This window comes from Anopheles coluzzii, chromosome 2 (genome assembly GCF_943734685.1).
Source record: "Anopheles coluzzii chromosome 2, AcolN3, whole genome shotgun sequence".
NCBI lineage: Eukaryota > Metazoa > Arthropoda > Insecta > Diptera > Culicidae > Anopheles > Anopheles coluzzii.
The window spans coordinates 114,715,606-114,738,667 of record NC_064670.1 but is presented as its reverse complement, the minus strand read 5'-3'; the positions used below and the strand labels follow the sequence as shown (position 1 = coordinate 114,738,667).

At 51.0% G+C, this 23,062-nt stretch overlaps 3 protein-coding genes across 5 annotated transcripts in view; 2 read left to right on the top strand and 1 right to left on the bottom strand.

Moving 5' to 3' along the window:
• The first annotated feature begins 906 nt into the window (after nt 1–906).
• LOC120949184 (glycerol kinase) lies at nt 907–3,674 on the top strand. The gene is made up of 2 exons (XM_040366279.2): nt 907–2,274; nt 2,604–3,674. The coding sequence occupies exons 1-2, from the start codon at nt 907–909 to the stop codon at nt 2,775–2,777; spliced, it is 1,542 nt and encodes a 513-aa protein (XP_040222213.2). The 3' UTR covers nt 2,778–3,674.
• A 46-nt stretch (nt 3,675–3,720) lies between these two features.
• Nucleotides 3,721–7,082, bottom strand: LOC120949185 (BTB/POZ domain-containing protein 10). 2 transcript variants are annotated; one of them, XM_040366281.2, is made up of 4 exons: nt 6,251–7,082; nt 4,707–5,251; nt 4,268–4,645; nt 3,721–4,191 (listed from the first exon to the last, which is right to left on the bottom strand). In XM_040366281.2, the coding sequence occupies exons 1-4, from the start codon at nt 6,493–6,495 to the stop codon at nt 4,031–4,033; spliced, it is 1,329 nt and encodes a 442-aa protein (XP_040222215.2). In that variant the 5' UTR covers nt 6,496–7,082; the 3' UTR covers nt 3,721–4,030. The 2 variants fall into 2 exon arrangements, with proteins under 2 accessions (XP_040222215.2, XP_040222216.1); XM_040366282.2 differs by lacking the exon at nt 6,251–7,082 and adding an exon at nt 5,408–5,536.
• Nucleotides 7,083–7,277: 195 nt separating this feature from the next.
• LOC120949178 (PHD finger protein rhinoceros) overlaps nt 7,278–23,062 on the top strand; it is a 30,347-nt gene continuing 14,562 nt past the window's right edge. The window contains exons 1-5 of one of the 2 annotated variants that reach the window (XM_040366263.2): nt 7,278–8,763; nt 20,710–21,977; nt 22,100–22,294; nt 22,402–22,618; nt 22,715–22,904. In XM_040366263.2, the coding sequence (XP_040222197.2) occupies nt 21,652–21,977; nt 22,100–22,294; nt 22,402–22,618; nt 22,715–22,904 (928 nt within the window). In that variant the 5' untranslated portion in view covers nt 7,278–8,763; nt 20,710–21,651. Of the gene's footprint in view, nt 8,764–9,363; nt 9,794–20,709; nt 21,978–22,099; nt 22,295–22,401; nt 22,619–22,714; nt 22,905–23,062 lie in introns of those variants that run through there. The other variant, XM_040366262.2, reaches the window with a different exon arrangement.

Here is a 23,062-nt window from a genome sequence, read left to right as displayed (position 1 = left end):
ACCACTAGTATGAGCGCAAGTAGGTCGTTACGCGAAAAAAGAGTAAGAAATATCAAGATTTGTAAAATATTCTGATCCATTAGGAATACATTGGTTCTAATACTAACAAACCAATAAAAATCATTGAAATTTAAAGAACAATAAATTAGTGTTCATGTCTCAATTCTCGTTGTGTCCGTTGGTCCCATTTTCGCCTTCTCGTCTCTTTCAATGCACACGTGTAGCGGGCACTTTATCATCCCGAGCCCGTTTGACGTTTTGTATGTAAACAAACAAAAAAACGCTGACATCTGATTTCTCTAGAAGGAGAGAGAGAGAGAGAGAGAGCGCCCGAGACAGAGAGTGCTCTTGGGGACCGTCCACGAAAGAAGAAAATTTTGCTCACGATCGTGTTATTTACGGGGTGGTGCAACATAGTACGATAAGAAAGATTACATCCCTCTCCCCTTAATTGCAGCGCCACTAATTATGGCATCGTTTTGATGTGCAGCGCGCAAGCGACGAACAATGTTTGCGCTGGAATTGCTGTGAAGTTTGGCCGCCGACAAAGTGTGCGCTGGTGCGCTCGGGGAAGGTTCGCGCGTTGTTTACTTGTGATCCCCTCGCTCGGACAGACCCTTGCCGGAGGACGCAACTCGATAAGATAAGAGGCGGTTGATCGATCTCGTCGAACGAACGGAGACGCAGGCGGTCCAAGACCCCATTGAACAAGCGCAGCGAAAGATTAGATACGCACACCTGCTGTAATCGGATTAGGAGGGCGGTTAGGGCGCTAGTCGGGAGTCCCACCAGCCAGTCAGAGCAAGTGCCAGCCAGAGGACGGTTCTGGTGAACCAGCAGAAAGTGGCAGTGAACTTTGCACCCCCCAACCACCAGCCGAAAGAAAGCATGAGCACCACCGGCGGGATGAAGAAATTCGGCGACCTCGTCGGCTCGATCGACGAGGGCACCAGCTCGGCCCGGTTTCTGCTGTTCCGGGCGGAGACGGCCGAGGTGGTGTGCTTCCACCAGAAGGAGCTGCGCCTGATCTGCCCCCAGGAGGGTTGGGTCGAGCAGGATCCGCACGAAATCCTGAGCGTCGTGTACGAGTGCATCGAGCGCACGCTGGAGAAGCTGGTCGAGCTGGGCGGCAATCCGCAGACCGACATCGTGGCGATCGGTGTGACGAACCAGCGCGAGACGACGATCGTGTGGGACCGCACGACCGGCGAACCGCTGTACAATGCGATCGTTTGGCAGGACATGCGCACGTCCTCGACGGTGGACCAGCTGCTCGAGACGGTACCGAACAAGACGAAGAACAAAAACTACCTCAAACCGCTGTGCGGGCTGCCGCTGTCGCCGTACTTCTCCGCCGTCAAGCTGCGCTGGCTGCTCGACAACGTGCCGAAGGTGAAGGGGGCGGTCCGCGCCGGCAGCTGCCTGTTCGGCACGGTCGACACGTGGCTGATCTGGAACCTGACCGGCGGTCCGGACGGGGGCGCCCACGTCACGGACGTGTCGAACGCGTCCCGCACCATGCTGATGAACATCGAGACGCTCAAGTACGACAAGGCGCTGATGAAGTTCTTCGACGTGCCGCTGGAAATACTGCCCACCATCCGGTCCAGCTCGGAGGTGTACGGGCTGATCAAGTTTCGGCCACTGCAGCACATCCCGCTGGCCGGCTGCCTGGGCGACCAGCAGTCGGCACTGGTCGGGCAGGAGTGTTTGACGCGCGGACGGGCAAAGGCAACGTACGGGACGGGATGCTTTCTGCTGTACAACACCGGGACGGCGGTGATCGACTCGTACCACGGGCTGATCTCGACCGTCGCCTACCAGATGGGACCGAACGCGCTGCCCGTGTACGCGCTGGAGGGTTCGGTCGCGGTGGCCGGTGCCGCCCTCGGCTGGTTGCGCGACAACCTGAACCTGATCGGGGGTGCCTCCGAGTCGGAATCGGCCGCACTGGAGGTGGAGAACAATGGGGACGTGTACTTTGTGCCGGCGTTCAGTGGGCTGTACGCACCGTACTGGGATCCGGAGGCGCGCGGCGTCATCTGCGGCATCACGGAGGACACGCAGCGGGGGCACATCGTGCGGGCGGCGCTGGAGGCGGTCTGCTTTCAGGTGCGCGACATACTGGACGCAATGAACAACGACAGCGGCACGCCGCTGCAGAAGCTCAAGGTGGACGGTGGCATGACGGCGAACGCGATCATGATGCAGTGGCAGGCGGACCTGATCGGGCTGGACGTGTTGAAGCCCAAGTTTGTCGAGACGACGGCACTGGTAAGGTTCACTATTTTTGCTGCTGCTACGACAGCTAGCTGTGATTAAACGATTTTCCAGGAGTTCTCATAGCTGTGGGACACTTCATTGACTCCTTCTTGCGTGCAATGAACTTAATGTATTGGGAATTGTACTCTATATCACCCTTTGTTGGACAAATCCACTCGGAATTTCCTGTTGAAGCTGTCCAAACATAGAGTCCAATATGAAGTTCACTTCCAATAAGAAAGAGTCAAGGAAGTGTCCCACAACAATGAGAACCCCTAGAAAACCCTGTATTAATGTTTCTTTGGTTGCTATTTTGTTCTACTTTTTTCTCTCTTTGCCAGGGTGCTGCCATGGTAGCGGGCCGTGCGGTTGGCAAGTGGGATATCGAGAACGTGAGCGTGGAAAGCGACAGTACCGTGTTTAAGCCACAAATCAGCGAAAACGAGCGGGACGTCCGGTACAAGCGGTGGAAGATGGCCATCGAACGGGCGGTCGGTTGGGACAAGTGTCTGTAAATTTGAGTGGCCACGCGCAGTTTGCCGAGCGTAGCGAGCGATGAATGGACGATGGAATTTTTATTACTATATCTTTACACTGGACGATAACTCGCAGATAAGGTTTAAACAGTAAGGGGAGAAGGTTGTAGTTATTGTGATAGCGACACCTAGTTTTAATTACGTAAAATCAAAGCGCATTACGAAAATAAACGCATAAAATCGGAAACAGTTCACGGACATCATTAGCAAAAGGATAAAAGCACCAAAATTGATATTTCAAGGCTTTAAAATATGTCTTATTTATTTTCGCTTGGTATAAAAAAGGTAAAATCTGTATATATGCGTTGAAAACGTAGGAATAACGGGGTCGTCGCACTGCTCACCGTGACAGTGAGAACGTGGGATATCTCGCGCGTTTGGGGGAAACCGGGAACAACGGGGGGGTTGTGGTATTTTGGTAGTGAAATAAGCGCATACATATAAAAAAAATAAGTTGTAACATAACACTAGTATCAAATGAATATCAAAAAAGTAGGTTAGTTTCATGAGTAATAGAGGCGATCGTCGCTTCACAAAATAAGGAGGAGTCACGACAGCTTTAGAAAAACGCTTCACGCGCGGGGGCAGCTTGCGTTGTTAATCGGTAACGAAATCATAACGGTTCACAAACAACGACGGCGTGCGATTAGCATTTGCGTGTTAATAATCAAATAATAGTTGGAGAATATCGTGTGAGTTTGGTTTACATAGATATATATATATACAATAATACAATACTAAAGCGCCAATTGAAACAAAAGCGAACGCATTCGCCCAAAACTTGTCCGATCACACAACATCGAGAGAGGAGAATAGTTGTAAAGGTAGAAATGAGCGCATAAAAATTATGATTAATAAACATAGCGACGAAACTTCGAGGACGATTTGTCATTTCATTTTCACGAGCACCACGCGATCGCGCAAGAGGAGGGGGGGGGGGAGTTGTAATAATAAGGCAAAACACATAGGCGGAACACACACACACGCGGTTACGATTCAGTGGAGAAAACAGAACGCGGGACGCACACGAACACACACACACACGCACACCCTGGAATCCGATCAGTCAAAAGAAAATGGATTTCCTACAACGCATGAGAAGATGCTGCTGCGCAAAAAAGCTACTTTTTACGTACTTCAAGAGTACGGGGGCGGCTCCGGGGGGAGGTTGGTTTGTGTTTTGCATGGGTATCGCCAGGGAGCAGGGCAGAGACTGTTCTGATTCCTTCCCGCTACTGTGGTTCCTCTGGGCCGAGCAGCCCGTTCTCGTCCCCGTTCGGCAGTCCACCGATGGCACCTTCCTCGCCGTCGAGCAGAGCGTCCGGCCGCATGAACGGTTCCGCGTCTGGTTCGTGCGATATTTCAAAGTGCCGCTGAGGAAGCGGATTCCCGGCTGCGGAAGAAGTTAGCAGGGTGGAAAGGCGTTAGTGACTTCGGCGTGCCATTTCGGTGGCCGTTTCATGTCTTACCCGAATCGAGCTCGAGCGCTGGATCGGCGGTCGCTTCCGCCAGGTTGGTGACCGATTTCGACTTGACGCACTGGAAGTCGACGTGGCGGCTCTTCGCCTCCTCCTTCTCCCAGGACATGTGGATGAACGGCCGCTGCAGGTAGTTGTAGATCACCTCCATCCGGCCGCTCGGGCGCCGCTTGATCTTCTCCTTGTACGTCGGGTAGCCCTCGATGCCGAGCCGGATCTTCTTCAGCCCCCGGTCCTTCAGCACCTGCTTGGCGACGTCCCGGTTTTCGATGTACTTGAAGAACCGGTACATGGCCGTGTTGGCGACCGTTTGGCAGTCTTCCTCGCCCATCTGCGGCGGATACTCCGCGTCCCAGTCGATGATGTCGTCTGGTGGGATATCGGAGGGAGTGTAAATATGCGAAACTTTGCTGAATATTAAGGCACTTACCCTCGGATAGGACGACGATGTGACACTCCCGATGCCCCTGCCGGGCAGCGTCCACCATCAGCGGCAGGATGAGCTGCTCCAGGAACGCCTCGAACTGGATGCTCGCGCCCTCATTGGACAGCTCGTGCAGCAGGCCGCGCAGGTTCTGGCACCGGATCGTGTTGGCGTTGAACGGGATGAGCAGATAGTCGCACGCCTCCCGCAGCTCCTGCACCGACACGGTCGGCGGGCAGCGCACCACCCCGGACAGGTAGTACTCGAGGATGGCCCGGAAGACGGTGCGCGAGATGCCTTCGGCCACCTCGTACTCGCCCCGCTCGTTCGGGTGGGTAAACTCGAACCCGGTGCTGAACATGCGGCCCAGCATTGTTTCAGGCTGGGCCGTCAGCATCGACACGTTCACGGAGAAGGTCGTATTGTCGACGACCAGTGTGATGCGCTCGTTCTCGGCCAACTTTTTCCCAGCCGCCACCTTCGCACTGTCCGTTGTGTTCTGCTGCTGTTGTTGCTGTTGCTGCTGCTGCTGCTGCATCAGTCTGTTGTTCCTGCAACGCACGAGACAGGAGGGCATTGTGTTAGAGGGAGCGCTGGTCTATTGCAATTGTTAAGTAATGCGAACGAAAATGCTGATTAATCAAACGAATCGTGTGCAAGGATTTCACTATTTATCAGCAGACAGAATTACACAGCCTGCTACTCACTTCATCGTTAGGCACACTAGAAACCACGCTTTGATCATCCGAGACGCTTGCTGACTAAGGAAAGTAACCATGGGAGAGCAAATGTAACCGCCGCCGCGAGCAACCATGCTGCCCTGGGGTGGCAAATGAGGGGGAGCGCGACGCGTGTGTGTCTGTGTCTGTGTGCAGAGTCTGTGCAGACAAGGGCAGAGTTTGCACAGCGCAGCAAGAAAGGAAGAAGATTCAAAACCAGACCAAACCCTGACCTAGCACACAAAGAAACCCAGTCTCCCAGTAAACTAATGCTGCTTGTTCTCCCGCGCGGCTGCTGGGCGCGCAGGGACGAACCGCCAGGCAAAGGGGAACCCGATCGTGCCCGCCAAAGGTGGAGGGTCGGTAGAGGTAGTCGTCTGGACGGTCTGCGTCTGTGTCAACTCAAAGGATGCCACATAGCCACAAGCCCTTATATCTTCGGTGCTCTTTTCGCGCAATGCTGCTGCTGCTGCTGCACACCAATCGCGACGCATCCCACACTATGCAACGCGATGCTCGGTAGTGTTCATCTATAGACTACACACACACACACATGCACATCAAAGGTTGCTTTGTCCTTTGTAATGTATTTTTTTGTCGTGGCTGGTTGCTCCACTTATTTCAGATGTTCCTTCTCAACCCTGCCCGGCGCAGACTCGTCCGTCTCGCTCAGTTTCGGTCGACAAGATTGGGCGCCTGTTACGTTCTACCCTCCCATCCCACATCCCTCTCCCTTCCCACCCTTTTCCCTCGACCGAGAAGATCTCCCAAACGCCCGCGTTGTCCTAGGACATGGCCACCCGTACTTCCTGCCACCCTGTTTTCACTTACCTGGCCCGGTTCTTCATCATTTTCCTACGGCGATCGTCCGTCTCGGTGGTGTCCTCCGTGTTGCTGCTGCTGTGCGAGCTGTCGTAGCTGTCGTTTTTGCTGATTGCACCATTGCCAGCGCTGGCACCGCCGCCACCACCACCACCACCGCTGGAAGCACCGCTGCTCGCGCTGCTCGATCCGGCCATCCCGCTGTCGCGCTGCTGTGCGGCCGTGCCCTGTTTGCGTTGCAGCTGCAGCTCCATCGCGAAACGCTTCAACAATTCACACGCCCGGCCAATGTATCGATGACAAAGCGAATGTAGCCTATCCACGACGGCGTTGGTGGTGGGGATGCCGACCGAACGTGTGTCTTACTGGTGGTGGGTCGGGTGGTCCCCGCCTGCGTTCCCACCAAACCCAATCCTAGCACAGGCCAGTAAAGCCACCGAATGGGAAAGGAGGGAGGGCTTCGGAATGTTACGGTCTGTACAGGTTTTTGGGGGAGTTTTTTTCCGCCTGGCGGAGGTGGGTCTCCGTTCGGCTCGGCGTGCAGCTGGCAAGAAGTGTGGTTCACGAATTCTTTCTCACCTCCCTGCCACCATCACCAAGCACACAGCTACCGGAAGGGGAAGAGAGTTAACTCGCAGCCTGACCCAGTGCGCTCTTCTGGGCCCTTTGCTCTGGGCAACACACTCAAGAGCACACAGAAACAGAGGTGGGAGGGGAGAGCTGGCTCCAAAACTAAAACCTAATTACTTCGGTATGCACGGGCAAGGTATTTTCCTATAAAACGAAAATTTTCTTCCTCCACCACCATCTAGGAGCGTTTTGCTTCTTTTGTTTGACGGAATGAGTATGTTTCTCAAACCCCTTCTTCTCCCCAGCGCCCGACGGCACAGGGTGGTGTTTGACGTTTCGGGCTGCGAAAAACAAAACGGGCAGGGATAACACCGAAATTGGATCAAACAATGGGCTGGGATGAATTTCAGTTTTTTTGTCCGCGTCAACGATGAAGCACAATGTTTTATCACTTACCGACTAATAATGTGATGGATAAATCACAATTGTCTTCGTCTTTTCACTAGATAATTCGCACACAAAATTCACTCATCCTGGCGCTAACGATTATTTTGCTCTGTAGGATAAAATGAAAAGGGGCTCACTTGGCGCACGCACCTATCACAAACTTCACCGTTTGACGTTAGTGACGTTTTGGGATCGCTCGCTCTCTCGCTCGTTCGCTCGCTCAGCCGTCCTCTCGCTTTTGCCCGAGTGAATGTTTCGATTGGCAAAAAAAAAAAGAAAAACTCCGCCAGAGTGTGTAAACGGGGTATGAAAATTTCAGCCCGTGTACGCTGGAAAAACGGTGCAATCAATGGTGTAAAATCGCCCATTACCATGCGAACGTGCGTGCTTTCTTCGGCTGGCGTGGCTAGCGAGACGGCGTGAACGGCCAGGGAGACGAACCAGCCAGATCCGCCGATCCCCCCCTAGTGCCCGTCCCATCAGGCGGAGGATGTGGTAGTAGCCTGTCCGGCCTGTGGCAAAAAGGGGGCACCGAAGGAAGAAAAAAATCCCCCGAAGAAGCACTGCGACACAGCAGGGAAAAGCAACATCACACGGGTGGCCAGGACCGTCGTGGCAGGGGGCGCAGGAATCAGTGGTGTGGCGTTCAGGGTTGTTTTGAAACTGCAACAACAGCAATGCAAACGACATCAACAGCGTTATCCAACGCACCACCACGGCCGATACCAGCAGCAGCAGCAGCAGCAGCAGGATGCAGCGAGGAGTAATGTCATCGTGGAGCTGTAACGCGAAGGAAAACTCGACAAAGCTTATCTTTTGCACGCTGCACCGTGCTGCAGGGAGGGAAACGCATTTCCATCGTCTGTGCAGCGTAGCTTGCCACTAGTTTGGCGTGGCAGACCGTGGCTCGTGGGTGCAAAAGCGGTGCAAAAAGCCTGTGCAAAAGCAGTAATATTTGCAAACATACTCCCTCTCCCCGGATGTCTACAGTACTTTTATCAAAGATGAGTTTTTTCAGCTCCGGAGTCGGATAAATCGGGCGAGAAGCGCGCGCGGCCCTTCCATCGTGTGGAAAGGGTCAGCCCCTAGAACAAAAAAAAAAAAAACGACTGGACACTGTATGCGAGGTGATAGAAGAACTATTTCTGGTGCCAACCAAGAACATTCCTTGGAGAACAGTCATTATGGACATTAGCGAACCATCGAGCTGTATGGTTTAGCTGCAAGAGGTGTGCTGAAAATCGTTCGCTAATTTAGAAGGTGTTTGTGCGAATTTGCGCGGTTTTTATGAGTTCCAACGGTTGGTGACATGGAAAAACATTTATCCGGTGTGGTCGTTTAGTGCAAAATATTGTCACATTGCAACGCGGAACTACTTCATTGCAGTCCCAACGGTATCTCCGCGCTGTGGATGGATCTATGGACTACAAATAGGATTTACTTGAAGCAATACGGTTTACTGCAATACACAGTATTCAAAAACGTCAGTCGATTATTCTGCATTGGTACGTATAAAAACAAACATACCCAGGGATTTAAGGAAAATGGTCTGTTTTGGGGTTCAACATTAAGCTCCAATAGCATCTCTACACCAGCAAGGGGGCTTTGCATTTACTGTGACATTGCAATGCATCGCAGCTTCTTTTCACTCTAATTAATCGTAACTTTTGTATTTTTGTTTTAGCAATACTATACAAGTAGCTTACACGCCACATACAGTACAGTTTTTGCAGAAACAGCATCGAATAAGTCTTAGTTTTGGCGCTGTCTCGTACGTTTTGCACCACGGAAACTTATCTCTGTGGTGCGCATGTTTCCCTACATTTATCACCGATGTTATTGTATTAATGTTTTGGTATCGATCAATTTGAAGGAATGTCGTTGGAATAATTGAGTTTGAGTAGTGAACACTTTGTTGATCTACATTTTCGTGCAGAGAAATTGTGTTTGTGTGTGCATTTTATTATGCATCAATATGCTTGGAATATAATTGTGCCAAGTTATAAATATTGTGGAAACTCGCTTAGTATCGTTTTCAAACGTTCAACCAACTTCGTGTTTGTTTCAACCAGCTGAAGAGTCTGTTTGCAGAACATTGATTTTTTTTAATTTCGAATTTTGATCGTAATGTGGTTTAATTTTATTATCCTTCCAAAAATTCTAAAACGCCTCTTGAGGTAGCATCCAACAGTATAAAATTCCCAATATAAAGATTGATTTACCTGTGCAAAAACAAATTTTCAAAACGTTATCAGTTGCAACTGGCTCGATTGGCCGGGCTTCTCTCTGAAAGCGCACAGTGAGCTGTCAAACGACTAAAAAAGACAAACGAAAACAATGTCCCACTTGGCACCTCAAGGGTTGAAGTTTTGCCCTACGGGTGGCTGGCAGCACTGGCGCACTTTCTTGACAGTTGGCGCTTGGGATGAAAAAAGAAGCAAAAAAAAAAAGGATGGAAAATTATAATGGCGGCTGTGTCTCGCCGTACCAAATTTTCGGATTAAAACGCGTTTAATTCGCACCGAAATAGAAATGGTAGGTCGGAAGCGGTGTGCAAGTGCGTTCGGTATCGGTTGGTGATGGATGCCGCGGTGCATCTCGTGCGTGTTGTGCGCTGTTTGGTGAAAACAATGGCGGCCCAGTCACAATTTGTTGTTTACTCTTTTACGATGGAGCCACACCACACACAGAGTGTGGTGTACAGAGTGGAGGCCAAATGATCGATGATTGTAATTGAGTCGGGGAAGGGTGTGCTGTGCTGTGGTGTGTATGTGTGTATGTAGTGTGCAATCGACGTTTTTCCTTTTGCCCCATTGCCCCGTGCACCTATGCGTGCTAGATGCACTGGCTGGATAAATGGTTTCGCGCGGGGGGAAGGCAAATTGTGAAATGCAGTTTGGGCGCATCCATTATGTTGCGGAATGGGAAACGAAAAATTGCAAGCCAGTTTCGCGTTCCGTCCCTTCCTCTCCCTGCCGTCATATCCTTTCCCTCGCCGTCATCGTCATCAGCGCCTCCGTCAACATCCGCGCAGCCTGGCCTTCGCTCTCTTTCTCTCTCTCTCGTTCACTCTCGGGCGCTGTACACGCCAGGGCAACCAACAACAGTATCATCATCAGCATCATCATCATCATCATCATTACCATCATCAGCAACAGCAGCAGCAGCAAGCAGAGAGCAATTCAGATGGGTCAGGTGAAGTTTGCACGGTGGCACGGTGCACTCAGCAATGGCCGACAGGTCTGCCAGTGGTGCCGATGCAACGCCAGTGCGGGAAAAAATGTTTTGAAAGATCCGTGCAAGGATTGTTCCGCCCGTCCGGTCGGGATATTTCTTCAGTGCACGGTCCCCAGAAGGCAGTAAGATAGAAAGAGAGCCATCGTACCATCATCCCCAGCGATGAGTGCTTTCCGTCTCTCGCGCACACGTTCGCTCACTCGCTCTCTTCGACGTTCACGACTACGCTTTCCGTCTCTGTCCGTCACACGCTCGCATGGCTGCGTCTTCATTGCACCACCGCGGTGCTTACTGCGTGTGTCAAACCTTACAGCGCTCATGGTGTGGTGGTGGTGTGTGTGCGCGAGAGTGTGTGTACATTACAGTGTGTGCGTGTGATCAATTTCTGCGGAGTTTAAGGCGATGGGTGAAAAAGAAAAGCAAAGAAAAGAAGGTTTTTCACAGTGGTGTGCGCCTTGGGGAAAAGCAATACGGGGGGAAAAAACAGCATGACAAAATTTCCCCGCGATGCAAATTGGCGTGTGAAAAGCATAGCGGTCATGCGAAAACGCGAAGAATGATAGAACCCAGCAAGGGGGGGGGGGGGTGGAGGGTCAGCGGGGATTAAGGGAGGAAGCAATGCTGTGTGCTGACACAGGGGCACGAAAAGGCATTAATAGTAAACATCTCTCTAATGACGACACACTGATGACGGTTTCGTGTGTGCGCGCGTGTGCAGCGGTGTGAGTGTGTGTGTGTGTGTGTTTGCGCGATTGTTGAATGGTCGAAAAAGAAGGTGAAAAAGAAGCGGACGAAACGGGGCAGGCAGGCGGGTTTGTCAATGATACATTTGCGGGTGTGTGTGCGTGTGTGTGTGCGCGCGGGTGTTGAGCCATCTTCCTTCGTGTTCGATGATCAAGCGAACAACAATAGCAGCAACAACAACAATGGCAGTCGAAGAGGCAGGCAAAAAATAGGAAGTTAACGAATACTAAGAAACGCGTGAATAGGAAAAAGTGCGTCAACAAATGTGTCAAAAAAAAACAGAAATTAAACAGGTTCATTGCTCTTCGTGGTTTTTATTCCGCATCTGGCGTTGAAAATAGTTGAGCAACATATTTTTTTTCGACCACCACGACACAACCAACCACCATCACCACCCGCTGGAAAAATAGTGTATGTTGTTTTCGGGTTGAGGATGGGTGAGTGGGTGCGACGGTTGGGATGAGCAGCTTGGCCAAAGAATGCATCCTTCTGCATCGAAGGGGTTGTTTGGGAGGGTGGTGGTTGTGTTTGGGAGGGGGAGGCTGACGACAATGCACAAGGAGCGAGAGACACGGGGTACGGCGGAGCGATGCTAGGAATTGGCTACTTGGATGCTACTTCGTCTTCTTTCAACCGCTGTATTTGGTGGGAGACGATAAAGAATGTTTCGCTCGCACTAAGGGGTAACGGCGGAAAAGCAAGAAGAACACCAACAATTGTGTGTGCAAGATGATGAGGCCGAATGAGCCGAAACAACAAAAAAAAAAAGATCTAGGAAAAAAGGGCGGCGGTGAAAGATGAAGGAAAGTTCGTGTGCGTTTGTGTTTGTGTGTACGGGCACAACGCATTGTGGTGGTGTTGGTGGTGGTACTACGTCTAGAGTGTCGTGGAAAAGTCGGGCAAATGATGTGGGAATTGCTATTCGATCGGAAGACGAAAAAGTCTTGATGCGACCACCCGCCCGTCCGCGCACGGAAGAAAAAGAATGAAGAGAGAGAGGGAGTGAGAAGGGCGGCAAGAGTGAAGCATCCGATTTTGATTGTGATTAATGCGTCGCTCTGGATAAGCGCGCGAGAGAGAGAGAGCGCGAACGAATAATAGCAGCACACACACAACAACAGCGCCTTCTGTGAGAAGATGATGGAAGCAGGGCAGCGAGCAAGTGTGCGTGCGTGCTTGTGTGTCCCCAGGGGTGTATGTTCCTGCGTGCGTGCTTGTGTGTGTAGTGTAAAAAGGGAAGCGTGTGTACAGTGTCGAAGGCGCGCGCGCGCGCTCGCGCACACACCTGAGCGTGAATGTATGTTCGAGCGAGAGAGAGAAAGAGAGAGAGTAAGCAATCTGGCCGGCAAGAGAAGGATGTGAAATGCGTTTCTGTGTGCCTTGTGATACGTGAGATAGGCGCGCGCGCCTGTGTGCAGGAAAGAGAAGGCAATACAGTGTACAGAGATGAAGAATAACACAGCAAAAGGTGGCGAGCCATGCGTACGTGCGTGTGTGTGTGTGTGTGATGTGTAAATTTCAGCGAAAAGTATTCACTTCCAAGAAAAAATCATTCAATCAATGAAAATATGCAAAAATCAATTCGCATCCCAATCTCGGTTAGAGAATGATGCATCCCTGGGTGGTGGTGGTGTATGTGTGGTGATGTCGTCGTCGTTCGGCGTAGATGTGTGTGTGTGCGCGAATCAAAACACACAACTGAGCAGGTGTAGAAAAGAAGGGGGAAGACGAGGGGATGGGGGAAAAATGGGGGATGAAAGTATGCAAACTTGGGAAGCTGTGTGCATACGGCACGGGTGTGCGTGTGTGTGTAGTAGCTCTGCGCGCGCGTGTGTGTGTGTTTGTATGACGCGGTAACGGTGGATGAGTTTGATAATAATACACCAAAGCAATTGGAGTAGCTAGCGGGAAAAAGGTGCATGAATATTATAAACGGAATCTGATTCTCAGCCTCAAAGGCAACACGGTTCTATCGTGCGCGAGAGAAAGAGAGAGTGCGTGTATCGTCATCGCGATGAAAGAGCGATTCGTGATTCCTCTCTTTCCAGAGTGTGTGTGTGTGATTGTGTGAATTCTGTTGCTACGCGCGTTGAAGGAATAGGCGCAAGAAAGTGCGAGAGAGAGAGAGAGAGAGAAAACGAAAAGAAGAGGGTGTGAGATTGGTGGATAAAGTGGTGACGATGAGGATGATGATGATGCTAGCTGCCTGCTGCTGCCGTGACTGTCTTCGCTTGATGCTGCTGATATTGCTCCCCCTCTCTCTCTCTCTCTCTGTTGCTGCTGTTGTTGCTCCTACTGATCATCCTTTTACACACTTTGCCTGTGTCTGATGTTTTCTTCACTGCCATGTTCGTTTCTAGCTATTCTAGTCGTGTGGCACAAATCGTCGCTTTTCGCATCTTTTTGTTTTCCATCCTGTGCTGCTTTCCTGTCACACAGTGGCAATATCAAGACGACACACACCGAACTTCAACCTCTCATGTTACACATCCGCCATCGAAGGTTCTGGTGTGATGTTGAGAAGTGCAAACCACCCCCCCACTCCCGTTTTCTTTTTGAAGAAGAGCAAGAGTTGCTTCCGTTGTCGCACAACAAAAAAAAATAATAATAATGCGCACACATCTGTGTGTTCTACCGACACAGTTCGCGGAAGGATGTGAAGATGCATCTTCCGAAGGCATGCATATTAGTGCAGGCAGCCGCACTCGCCCCCGATTTCCCGCGAGCCGAGGGAAAAAAGAGTCGCCGTCCTGCAGATCGTGGAGAAAAATCACATGTGCGCGTTAGTGTGCAAGAAAGAGAAGAGATATGGAAAGAGAGAGAGAGAGAGAGAGACAGTGTGCGCGCGCGTGTAGCATCATGCATGTGGTAGAAAGAGAAGCAACACATACGCGCTGTGTTTCGGTTTTTCATTTACGAGATTTCTCTTGCTTGCTTTGCACATCCCGTGTTCTCTCGCGCTCTCACTCTCGCTCTCTTTCTCTGTGTTTCGATCCGTCCGGTTGAATTTTTTTTTGCTTGGAAGATGGAAGCGGAAGGGCTCCTGCAAAGCAGAGAAGGGAAACCAGCAAAAGACGACACACGCGAGGTCGGTTCTTCACACACAACACCATCCGCCGCGAGCAAGTCGTCATTCGCGGGCCACCCCATCATCAACGCATTCACACACACACACACACGTGCACGTGCCAGCAGGCAAGCGATCACCATCCTCTTGGTGTGTGCGTGCGTGTGCATATCACAATCGCGACGGGTGGTGTGGCGCGTGTTGTGTTCGCGCACTAACCCAAGCGCGGAGTGTTGGCTGCACCGCCGCCAAACCAACCAACCTCCCAGCAGCAGCCCCACCCGCTTCAGCGTGATTCCACACGTCGCGACCATTATTCGCGCTGTATCGATGGGAAGTCGATGCATACTGGGGATGCAACTCTCCCTCTCTCCCGCTGGCCCTGCCATTTTTCTGCATAAGGTGCATTAAAGATCGACGCGCGCGCGCGCTCTTCCGTGGCCTTTCCAGCGGGTGGTGCTGTGCGTTCTCGATCCAATCCGAAGCGCAATCCGTAGCGGGTCGCGGGACATGCAAAACCAGCGCGCCGTCGTTCCTTTTTTGGTGCAGCTGTTGGAAGCAACAGGAAAGAGCGTGAATGAAAAGAAGGAGAACAAAAAAAGCAACACGTCTGGCTGGTCTGGCCTGGTCTGGTGTGGTGTGCGCATACCACTTGCCAGAGGGGTGAACGTTTCGGCACACATCTGTGCTCGTTGTTGCGCTGCACTGAGGGAAAATGCATCGGCTGGCTGGGCGACAAATTTTGTCAAGCATTTCTTCGGCACACGTGTTTTGGTTCAATTTCAGAGACTTTCAGACGCTCAGGCTGCCTGCTTCATTCACGGAGCACATGTTGGAAAATTTGAAACCGGTTTTTTGTTTTGTTTCGAATATTACATTATTGTACTTGTTTAACGCAATACAATATGCAGCTTTATCGGTTGTGATCGCGAGCTTGTGAAGAGTGGACATACAATGTTGCTAATGTTCTTGTAACTGAGCTCGACTCAACCACCCACCACCGACATCATGAGGCGGGCACACATCATCATCGACTAACATCGGCTTGGTCAATGATAGCTATTAACTCGAATCTTTTAAACATGCAGCGGCGAATATATCCAATAGGCTCAAAGCCTCTATATACAGTCGTTGCCACACAAATTGCTCCAACTCACCTATTTATGTCTCTAAGTTATGAATTGTTGACAGTGCGCATCAGTTTTAAGTCTGTCTGTATGTCAATCGTTTTATTTACAAAATCTAACGTAATGTCGGCGAATTCTTTCCAAAACTCATCCACTAAGAGCATCTAGGCAGCCAAAAAGCATATAATGCAGCTTAGAGAAATTCGCCATACGGAGACATTAATGTTGAAGAAACAATTCATCTTGAAGAGACTTCGATAGACTTCACTGTAATGAACAAAGGAAGAAAATGTCACAGGTAATGTCGTATGCATTGCAGAAAGTTCAAGCTTTACTATTTACAATTCTCTCTTATTCTTTCTCTTGTTTTGAATCCTCAATCAACATCTTTATTCGAAGGGTTTTCTTAGATTTGGACCCAACAATTGAAAAAAATGGCACAAACCATTTCAAACACTCGCCTCTCGATGGCAAAAGCAGCGAAATCAATCATTGATGATTCCATGAGATAGTGATAGTGAGTGTCGTAGTGTGCATTTACTAGTGCTTCCTATTTCTAACCGAGACGAACACTATCAAATCCTACACCTATCAACTCTTCCCACCTACCACTAATGCACGGGATGCATTCTCTTGCTACTCTTGCGTCTTGGGCTGTACAAACGACGCGATAAGCAGCACAGAGTGATGCGTACGTGTGCGCGAGTACTACGCGAGCGTGCCAAGAAGCACAAGTGCGCTCTCGCTGCAACACACTCGTCCATAACCACCGCCTGTCCAGCCCCCCCTCCCCTCCATCGACACTACGCGTAAAATAGCACGAACGCGTTAGCACGTCTTCCGTCCATCCGTCCTTCAAAGCCGATCGGATCAAAGCAAACAGCGGAGATCGTGGCAGTTAGCGCGCGTAGAACGCGGATCTCTCCCGGCTCGACAAAACAAAGCAACCCTCCGAACGCGCACTACCACCCTTGTAGGCAGCTCCGTGCGTCTGTTTGTGTGTGTACGCACTCACACACTAACACACGTGCCAGTCAACAATAATCGAACGCGCGCGGGCGGCGTACGTTGGCTGTTGGGGTGTCGTCTTTCATCGGGCGCGGATCGCCGCCACCGCGCGCCTTTGACGCACTTGAGCGAACGGCAAACGATCCTCCATTGGTGTGAGTGCGTGTGTAGATAGATCGGGTTTAATACATGCCGCAACACGCAGGGGGATTTTGTTGTTAGCTGTGTGTAGTTGCGTTTGTTGCCGGAAAGCAGAAGGGGAGACAGGGAGTTCGACCGTTTTGAAAAACCCGCGAGTTCAATATGATCATCCCGCCACCAGAACCTCCGCTCCAGATCGCTGCCCTCTTCTCATTCCCCGGTACACGCGATTGATCGCGGTTGACGATAGAGTTTGAAGACAAAAGCACAGCGCCATGTGTAGCAGTAAAGGTGTGTGTGAGTGTGTGTGTGTGTGTGTGAGCGACAGACGTGCCAGCGAAATCCAAGGCTACAAGCGCGCGCGTCACAGAGACGGTCTCGGGGCCGATGGGTCGATGAATGTACGATGAAGGCGAATTGGGGAAGGTGAATGAACAAATCTGCTGCCGCTGCGCGCAGTTTAATGAATCATCACGGTCTTCTTCTAGGTGGGGATTTTGACGAAGTCGTCTCTCTGTGTGTGGCTTTTCTTGCCTTTATTTGCTTCTTATTTGGAATGTGCCAATCGTTGTTGGATTATCATTAAGCAGTAATTCTTCCTTTCACGGAGCAAGTGCAGCACATGAGGGTCTTTGTTGGCATCAATGTAGTGTAAAGGGGTGAAATAGGAAAATCATGAATGCAGATATCCTGACAGACGGAGTGATTTTTTTTAAGTTTTTGTATATCATCACGAAATAGGCACACACACAGTATTCTTATGATAACATGTGATGCAATTCCAATAAGATCTGGATAAAGTTTCATAATTTGCGAAATGAACTGAAATACTTTCTTATTAAACTTCTACAAACGCTAACGCTCTACTTGGAAAGTGATGGAAAAAATGAAGTTTTTGTTGGAATCGATTCCGGCTTGCTCCGAAGTTTTTGCGTCTGAATCTTCTTATTTCTATTAAAGAACTGATTCTCATTCCGGACCTAATTCCATTTCTGGAGTCAATTCTGATTCCGTTACCGGAGCAAATTGTGATTCCCAGGCCGATTTCGATTCCGAAACCGATCCCGATTCCGGAGCCGATTCCGATCCCAGAATCGATTCCGAAATTGGCTCCGGGATCGATTTCAGCATCGGCTTCGGAATTGATTGCGAATACGGAATTGGAATCGGATCGGTCCAATTCCGTGCTCCCACCACTAATTCCAACCATATACGGCAAAACTTCAACCTGTCACGGCAAAACGACAATCCCGTTGCCAAAGAAACCACCCAAGACGCATTAGCATGCAGATTGAACGGTGGGGGTAAGAGGCGCCACCCGGATGAGATTTCCTCCTTTTCCCACAGTGGTTGATGGCTAGGCTAGACATGAGGCGCGCTACTGGCTATCGTCAGGCTCAAGAATTCGAACGGGACTTTGGTTTCGGTTGGGCCGTGATCGATCGTGCGCGCATATGGCGTATTTTATGTGTTTTAGTACAGTTAGTGCGCGCATACATTCGCTTGAGCTGGCTCTTTGCTTTTCTTCCTTTCAGCAATTGTCCGACCCACGATGCGGGTCTGGTCGCAGTAGGCCGGGACTAGCCAAGACTTAAATGAAAACACAGAACACAAGCGATGGGATGGAAAAGAGGAAGCAAAAGAGGGGGGAGGTAGGACGCCATTAGCAACTAGGAAGCAGAAAGACAACAGAGCGCGCCTACTCTGCTCTTCCCACTGGCATCATATATCCCATCCCCAGCGCTCTGTGTTTTTGGGTAGAACGTTTGCTTCGACTGCTTCGTTTAAAACATAAAATAGAAAACTTTGTGCGTACACAGCAATGGAAGAAGAAGCTTCCGCGCGCGTCTTGGGAGGTTTTTTATCGGGAGAGTCTCTAGCGAAGGAGGAAGTGAGAGAAAGTGAGAAAGACAGAGAGTGAGAGCGAGAAAGTTCATAGGCAAGTAGAGAGAGAGAGAGAGAAAGGGAGAGGGAGATAAAAACATCATTCCCTAAAGGGCTCCCCAGTTGTAAGCGCACAACACGCGCCAGAGAGAGAGAGTAAGAATGATTGTTTTTCTCATGCTTCTCTAGTAGATGATCGATTGATGCGAGCAAGCGGGAAAGCGCGCCCTTAGTATGGCAGTGCGAGCGAGAGCGTAGGTAAAACAAATTCTGCATCTTTCCCGTCCTGCCGTGTTGCTCTTCTTTTTTGGACGGGTTAGGAGAGGGTGGGGTGAGGGAGCCTCTTTTCGAGCGAAAATTCCTGCCGCACGTTTGCGTTCGCACAGACGACACCAAAGCGTGCCCCCAAATCCGGAGGGGGAGCGGAGAGGCGGGGATGATGGAATGCATGGGCCAGAGGAAGGGGAGTGAAAACCGCGAGAATGATGTTGATGGTTGTTGGGGTTGTGTTGTGGTGGTGGTGTTGCAAGGTAGTACCGTACACAACACGAGCACACGCAGCACAATATTGTGAATTGTCCACCAACATGCGGGAGGGAGAGAGAGAGAGAACACAGAAACAGCATTTTTGGGGAGGCTTTAGAAGGATACCCTTTTCCATGCGTATATTGGAAGGTAAAACCACTGTGTGTATGTGTGTGTGTATGGGTCATCATAGTAAAAGGTGCCGAAAAGGTATGCGCTTGTGCCGAAGAGGACGAAGAGGGGGCTCCAAACGGGGGTCGGGCGGGAGATGATGCTGAAGAAAATTCCTTTCGTTTCCGGTTTCCGCTCTGAGCGAAAGAGGCTGATTTGTTGCCCATGTGTGTTGGTGCCCCGTGTGGCCTAATGCCTGTTTTTGTGTGTGTGCGTGTGTTTACTCTCGGGGGGGGTGCGATACTCCTGGGCGGTAGTGATGATGATTTCGAGTGGCTCACGGATGCTGATGATGGTTGACAGAGAGAGGGCATGAGAAGGAGGTACCTCAGCTTTTCTGCACGGAAACGGTTCTGCGGTGCCGGAAATCTTCCCCGAAAGGAAAGGGTAACGAAGTGTGGGGGGTGGTGGGAGGCCGTGTAGAGGGCATAGTAAGCATCTTCTGTGCGGCCCTCGTCGAATCGGCCCCAAACCGGGGAGGAGGAAGCAATCTGATCTCGGGCCACCGGAAGGAAAAAAACCGACGGGGTGACCTGTTTTGTTTAGCCTCTAGTGCGTTTGTTGGGGGACATTGAGGGAAACTGAAACGGGTCAAATCCGCCAATCATGTTTTGTCATTGCTGGTGGACTATTCTAAGGCTACTTTTGTCTTTTTCTTTACTCCCCAAATTCGTTAATTTTTGAATCCTCGCATCATTCGATGAACTTCTTAAGTAGGCCTCGCTAACTTCATCGCCCCAGGCAGTACTGTACTGGCAGAGCGTGTGTACGCTCTGGCGAGTGTGTTACACAGCATTTAACCCAAAAAAGCCGAAGGAGCGCCTTGCGAAGTGGTGGTGTGGAGCAGCGAATGCACTGTGTGTGCGTGTGTGGCGGTGGGTGGTGCTGCGCATGTGTGGGGAATTGCGAGGAATGGGTGGAATGCGCACACGGAGCACGATATCGAATGATAAAACGAGCGAAAAACGAGTCCACCAACATCACCACGGGCAGAGGATGTAGGATGCTCCGGCCCCGGTCCGTAAAATCATGTAAAATGGGAAAAGCTTTTGAAAGGCAGAGGTGAAAGGAAAAGTGTTGTAGCGGGGAGGCTTTTTTGTAAATTACACACACACACACACACACGCACACCCTTCTGATGTTGTTTGGCGGGCGGGGAAGACACACACCTTCCCGCGCGGATCTTCATTAGGGCCAAAGGTGGTGGTGGGCGCGATTGTGCGTAATGCTTGCTGTTGACCCGTGCCAATAAACGTTTTTCCTACAGACAGGCTGTAGAGGAATGCGCTAAATAAGGGCCTTTAAAAACTGTCTAACGAAATGGCACTTCCGGTCCCGTACTGGGAATGAAATACTGTGGGAATTGTTCAATTTATTATAAACATTCGGATCATCAGGCTGTCGTGCTGAAAATTGTTTAAATACCTTCTTGCTTTGGATTGGCTTTGTATCAAAGATTGTCCAAATATTTACATCCAATACACTCAAAAAATGCAAGCATGTCAGCTCATATTATTAACAATTTTTCTTCTTTCTTCTCATTTTAGGTCGCGTTCTCACCGTATTATTACTACAAAAAAGCTGAATAACTGAGTGTGTGTCTGTGTGTGTGTGTATGTCTGTGTGTGTGTGTGTGCGTGTATACATGTGTTGTGTACACCGAGCCCGAGGAGCGATACCACGTGAAGCACGTGAAGAAAGACCACCGAAAGCCTGTGCACGAGGGAACGATGCGTTCTTCTTCCTGCCCAGCAAACGACGAGCGAGTGAGGCAAACGGTGCGCCTAATAAACGTAAACAGACAAACGGCAACCGAGTCAAACAATCATACACCTGTGCCGGTGTAAGCAGCCCCGCAGGAGAGGGCAGGCTGCCGCTGTAGTGTGTACTCCAAGAACGAACGAAGACAAATCAACGTCGTCTCGGTCCGGGCCAAAAGGCAAGCGAGATAAGCGACGTGCGGCAAACACATTGCAGGACATATCGTGCGAAGAAGCTAAGATAGAGAAAGAGAGAGAGAGAGAGAACGATAGATATTACAGATACAGAGTTTACAGCAAGAAACTTTGGCGATCAGCGTCTTTACGTTCCAAGTCCTCGCTCGCCCGCGCGTGATCCACCAGTGCGTGGGGTCACACTGGTGTGTGGTGTAGGTGGTGGCAAAGAAGTGTGCTGCGTGGTGCGGTGTACCAAGTGAGAGTAAGTGTGTGTGTGTGTGCCCGATCGCGTGGTCCTTCTGCTAGGGCCGATTTTGCTAACTTATATGTGCAAGTGTCACGGTGCAGCGGGAAGAAGTCGCGGCGGAGGTAATGGTAATCGTGCTGACGTGCGTGCGCCCATACGATTCCACTGTTTGCCCTTGTATGTAAGCGCAACGGGACAGCACCGGGCAACCGATCGCGCGACCGTGCGCTAATCGCGGGCCAAACCCTGGCAAAACAAACACCGCCCCCCACCAACCACCCCACCACCACCCCACACAGAGAACAATGTCTCAGAAGAGCCAGAAGCGCACCAACCGGGGCGAGAACGATGGGCCGCCCCCGATCAAGAAGCGCAAGGGGCGGCCCCCGGTCTCGTCGTCCGGGCTGGAGGACGACAAGGACTCGCCCGCATCGAACGGTGGCGGCGGCGGCGGTGGCGGCGGCAGTACCGCGGGCACTAGTGCCGGCTCGAGTAGCGGCGGCGGAGCAGGAGCAGGAGGAGGAGCTCCGACGACACCGACGAAAAATTGGCAGCCGCGCTCGGTCATCGACTGCAAAATGTCGAGCATCTACAATCGCACCGCGCCCGAAGCGCCGGCAGAACTGTTCAGGTAAGTCGGTGGTGGCGAAGATTCTTGTCTATTGGTTTGGTAACACCTCCATCTCCCCCTCTCCCCCTCGTCCCTTCCAACACCATAATTGTTTTGTTCGCAATCATCCAACCGCTTTGCAGGAAGGACCTTATCAGTGCCATGAAGCTGCCGGACTCGGAGCCGCTCGCACCGGACGAGTATTGGGTCATCAACGACCAGTGGAAGCAGGAATGGGAGCGGGGTGTGCAGGTGCCCGTCAATCCCGATTCGCTGCCCGAACCGTCCGTCGCTACGCTGCAGGAGAGCTACTTCAAGAAGCGGCATGATTTCAAGCTGTAAGACAAAAACCCGACGAGACCCTGCTGCGCCCTTGAGTACCCACGATACTAATGCGGTTGGTGTTGGCGCTTTCCACCCTTCTCGCCTTTTTCTTTTTCTGCAGACCGAAAAACAAATACATTCGGATAACGAAGGACGAAAACTTTACCCATGACCAGCACTATCTCTCGAACACGCCCGCCATCGCGGAGAACGTGTGCTACTACGATCTGGACCAGATCGATGCGGCCTGGCTGAAGGTGCTGAACGGGGAGCGCAACCTGGCCGGCTTGGTGCCGGTAACCGACGAGCAGTTCGAGCGCGTAATCGAGGAGCTGGAGGTATGCGTCGCCGCAAACGAGCCGCGTGCAAATGCGAATCGCCTACATGCTAATTGGTTGCGTTTTTTTCTCTTCTTCTTCTTTGCGCCACTACAGGGCCGATGCTTGGATAAGATCCAGGCAATCATGAAAACGGAGGAAGGGCTCGGAATTGAGTACGACGAGAATGTCATTTGCGACGTGTGCCGCTCGCCGGACTCGGAGGAAGCGAATGAAATGGTGTTCTGTGATAACTGCAATATTTGCGTACACCAAGCGTGTTATGGAATAACAAATATACCATCTGGTAAGTAAGAGTGATGAGTTAGTTTGTCGGCGATTGCAAAGTCGGCGATTACAAGGCATCGCAAAAGGCTCGAAAGCGCGCCGAAATGGGTGACTGCCACGCTCAACGAAAGTTGGACATAATGTGCTAATGGAGTCATTCTTTTCTCCTTTCCGTTT

What these genes read in the sequence shown, in the direction of transcription:
- LOC120949184 (XM_040366279.2), top strand. Translation starts at nt 907, where the DNA reads ATGAAGAAATTCGGCGACCTCGTCGGCTCGATCGACGAGGGCACCAGC. An exon ending in TTGTCGAGACGACGGCACTG is followed by an intron (nt 2,275 to 2,603) that starts GTAAGGTTCACT and finishes TCTCTTTGCCAG; the next exon opens with GGTGCTGCCATGGTAGCGGG.
- LOC120949185 (XM_040366281.2), bottom strand. Translation starts at nt 6,495, where the DNA reads ATGGAGCTGCAGCTGCAACGCAAACAGGGCACGGCCGCACAGCAGCGC. An exon ending in ATGATGAAGAACCGGGCCAG is followed by an intron (nt 5,252 to 6,250) that starts GTAAGTGAAAAC and finishes CGTGCGTTGCAG; the next exon opens with GAACAACAGACTGATGCAGC. An exon ending in AGCGCTCGAGCTCGATTCGG is followed by an intron (nt 4,192 to 4,267) that starts GTAAGACATGAA and finishes CTTCTTCCGCAG; the next exon opens with CCGGGAATCCGCTTCCTCAG.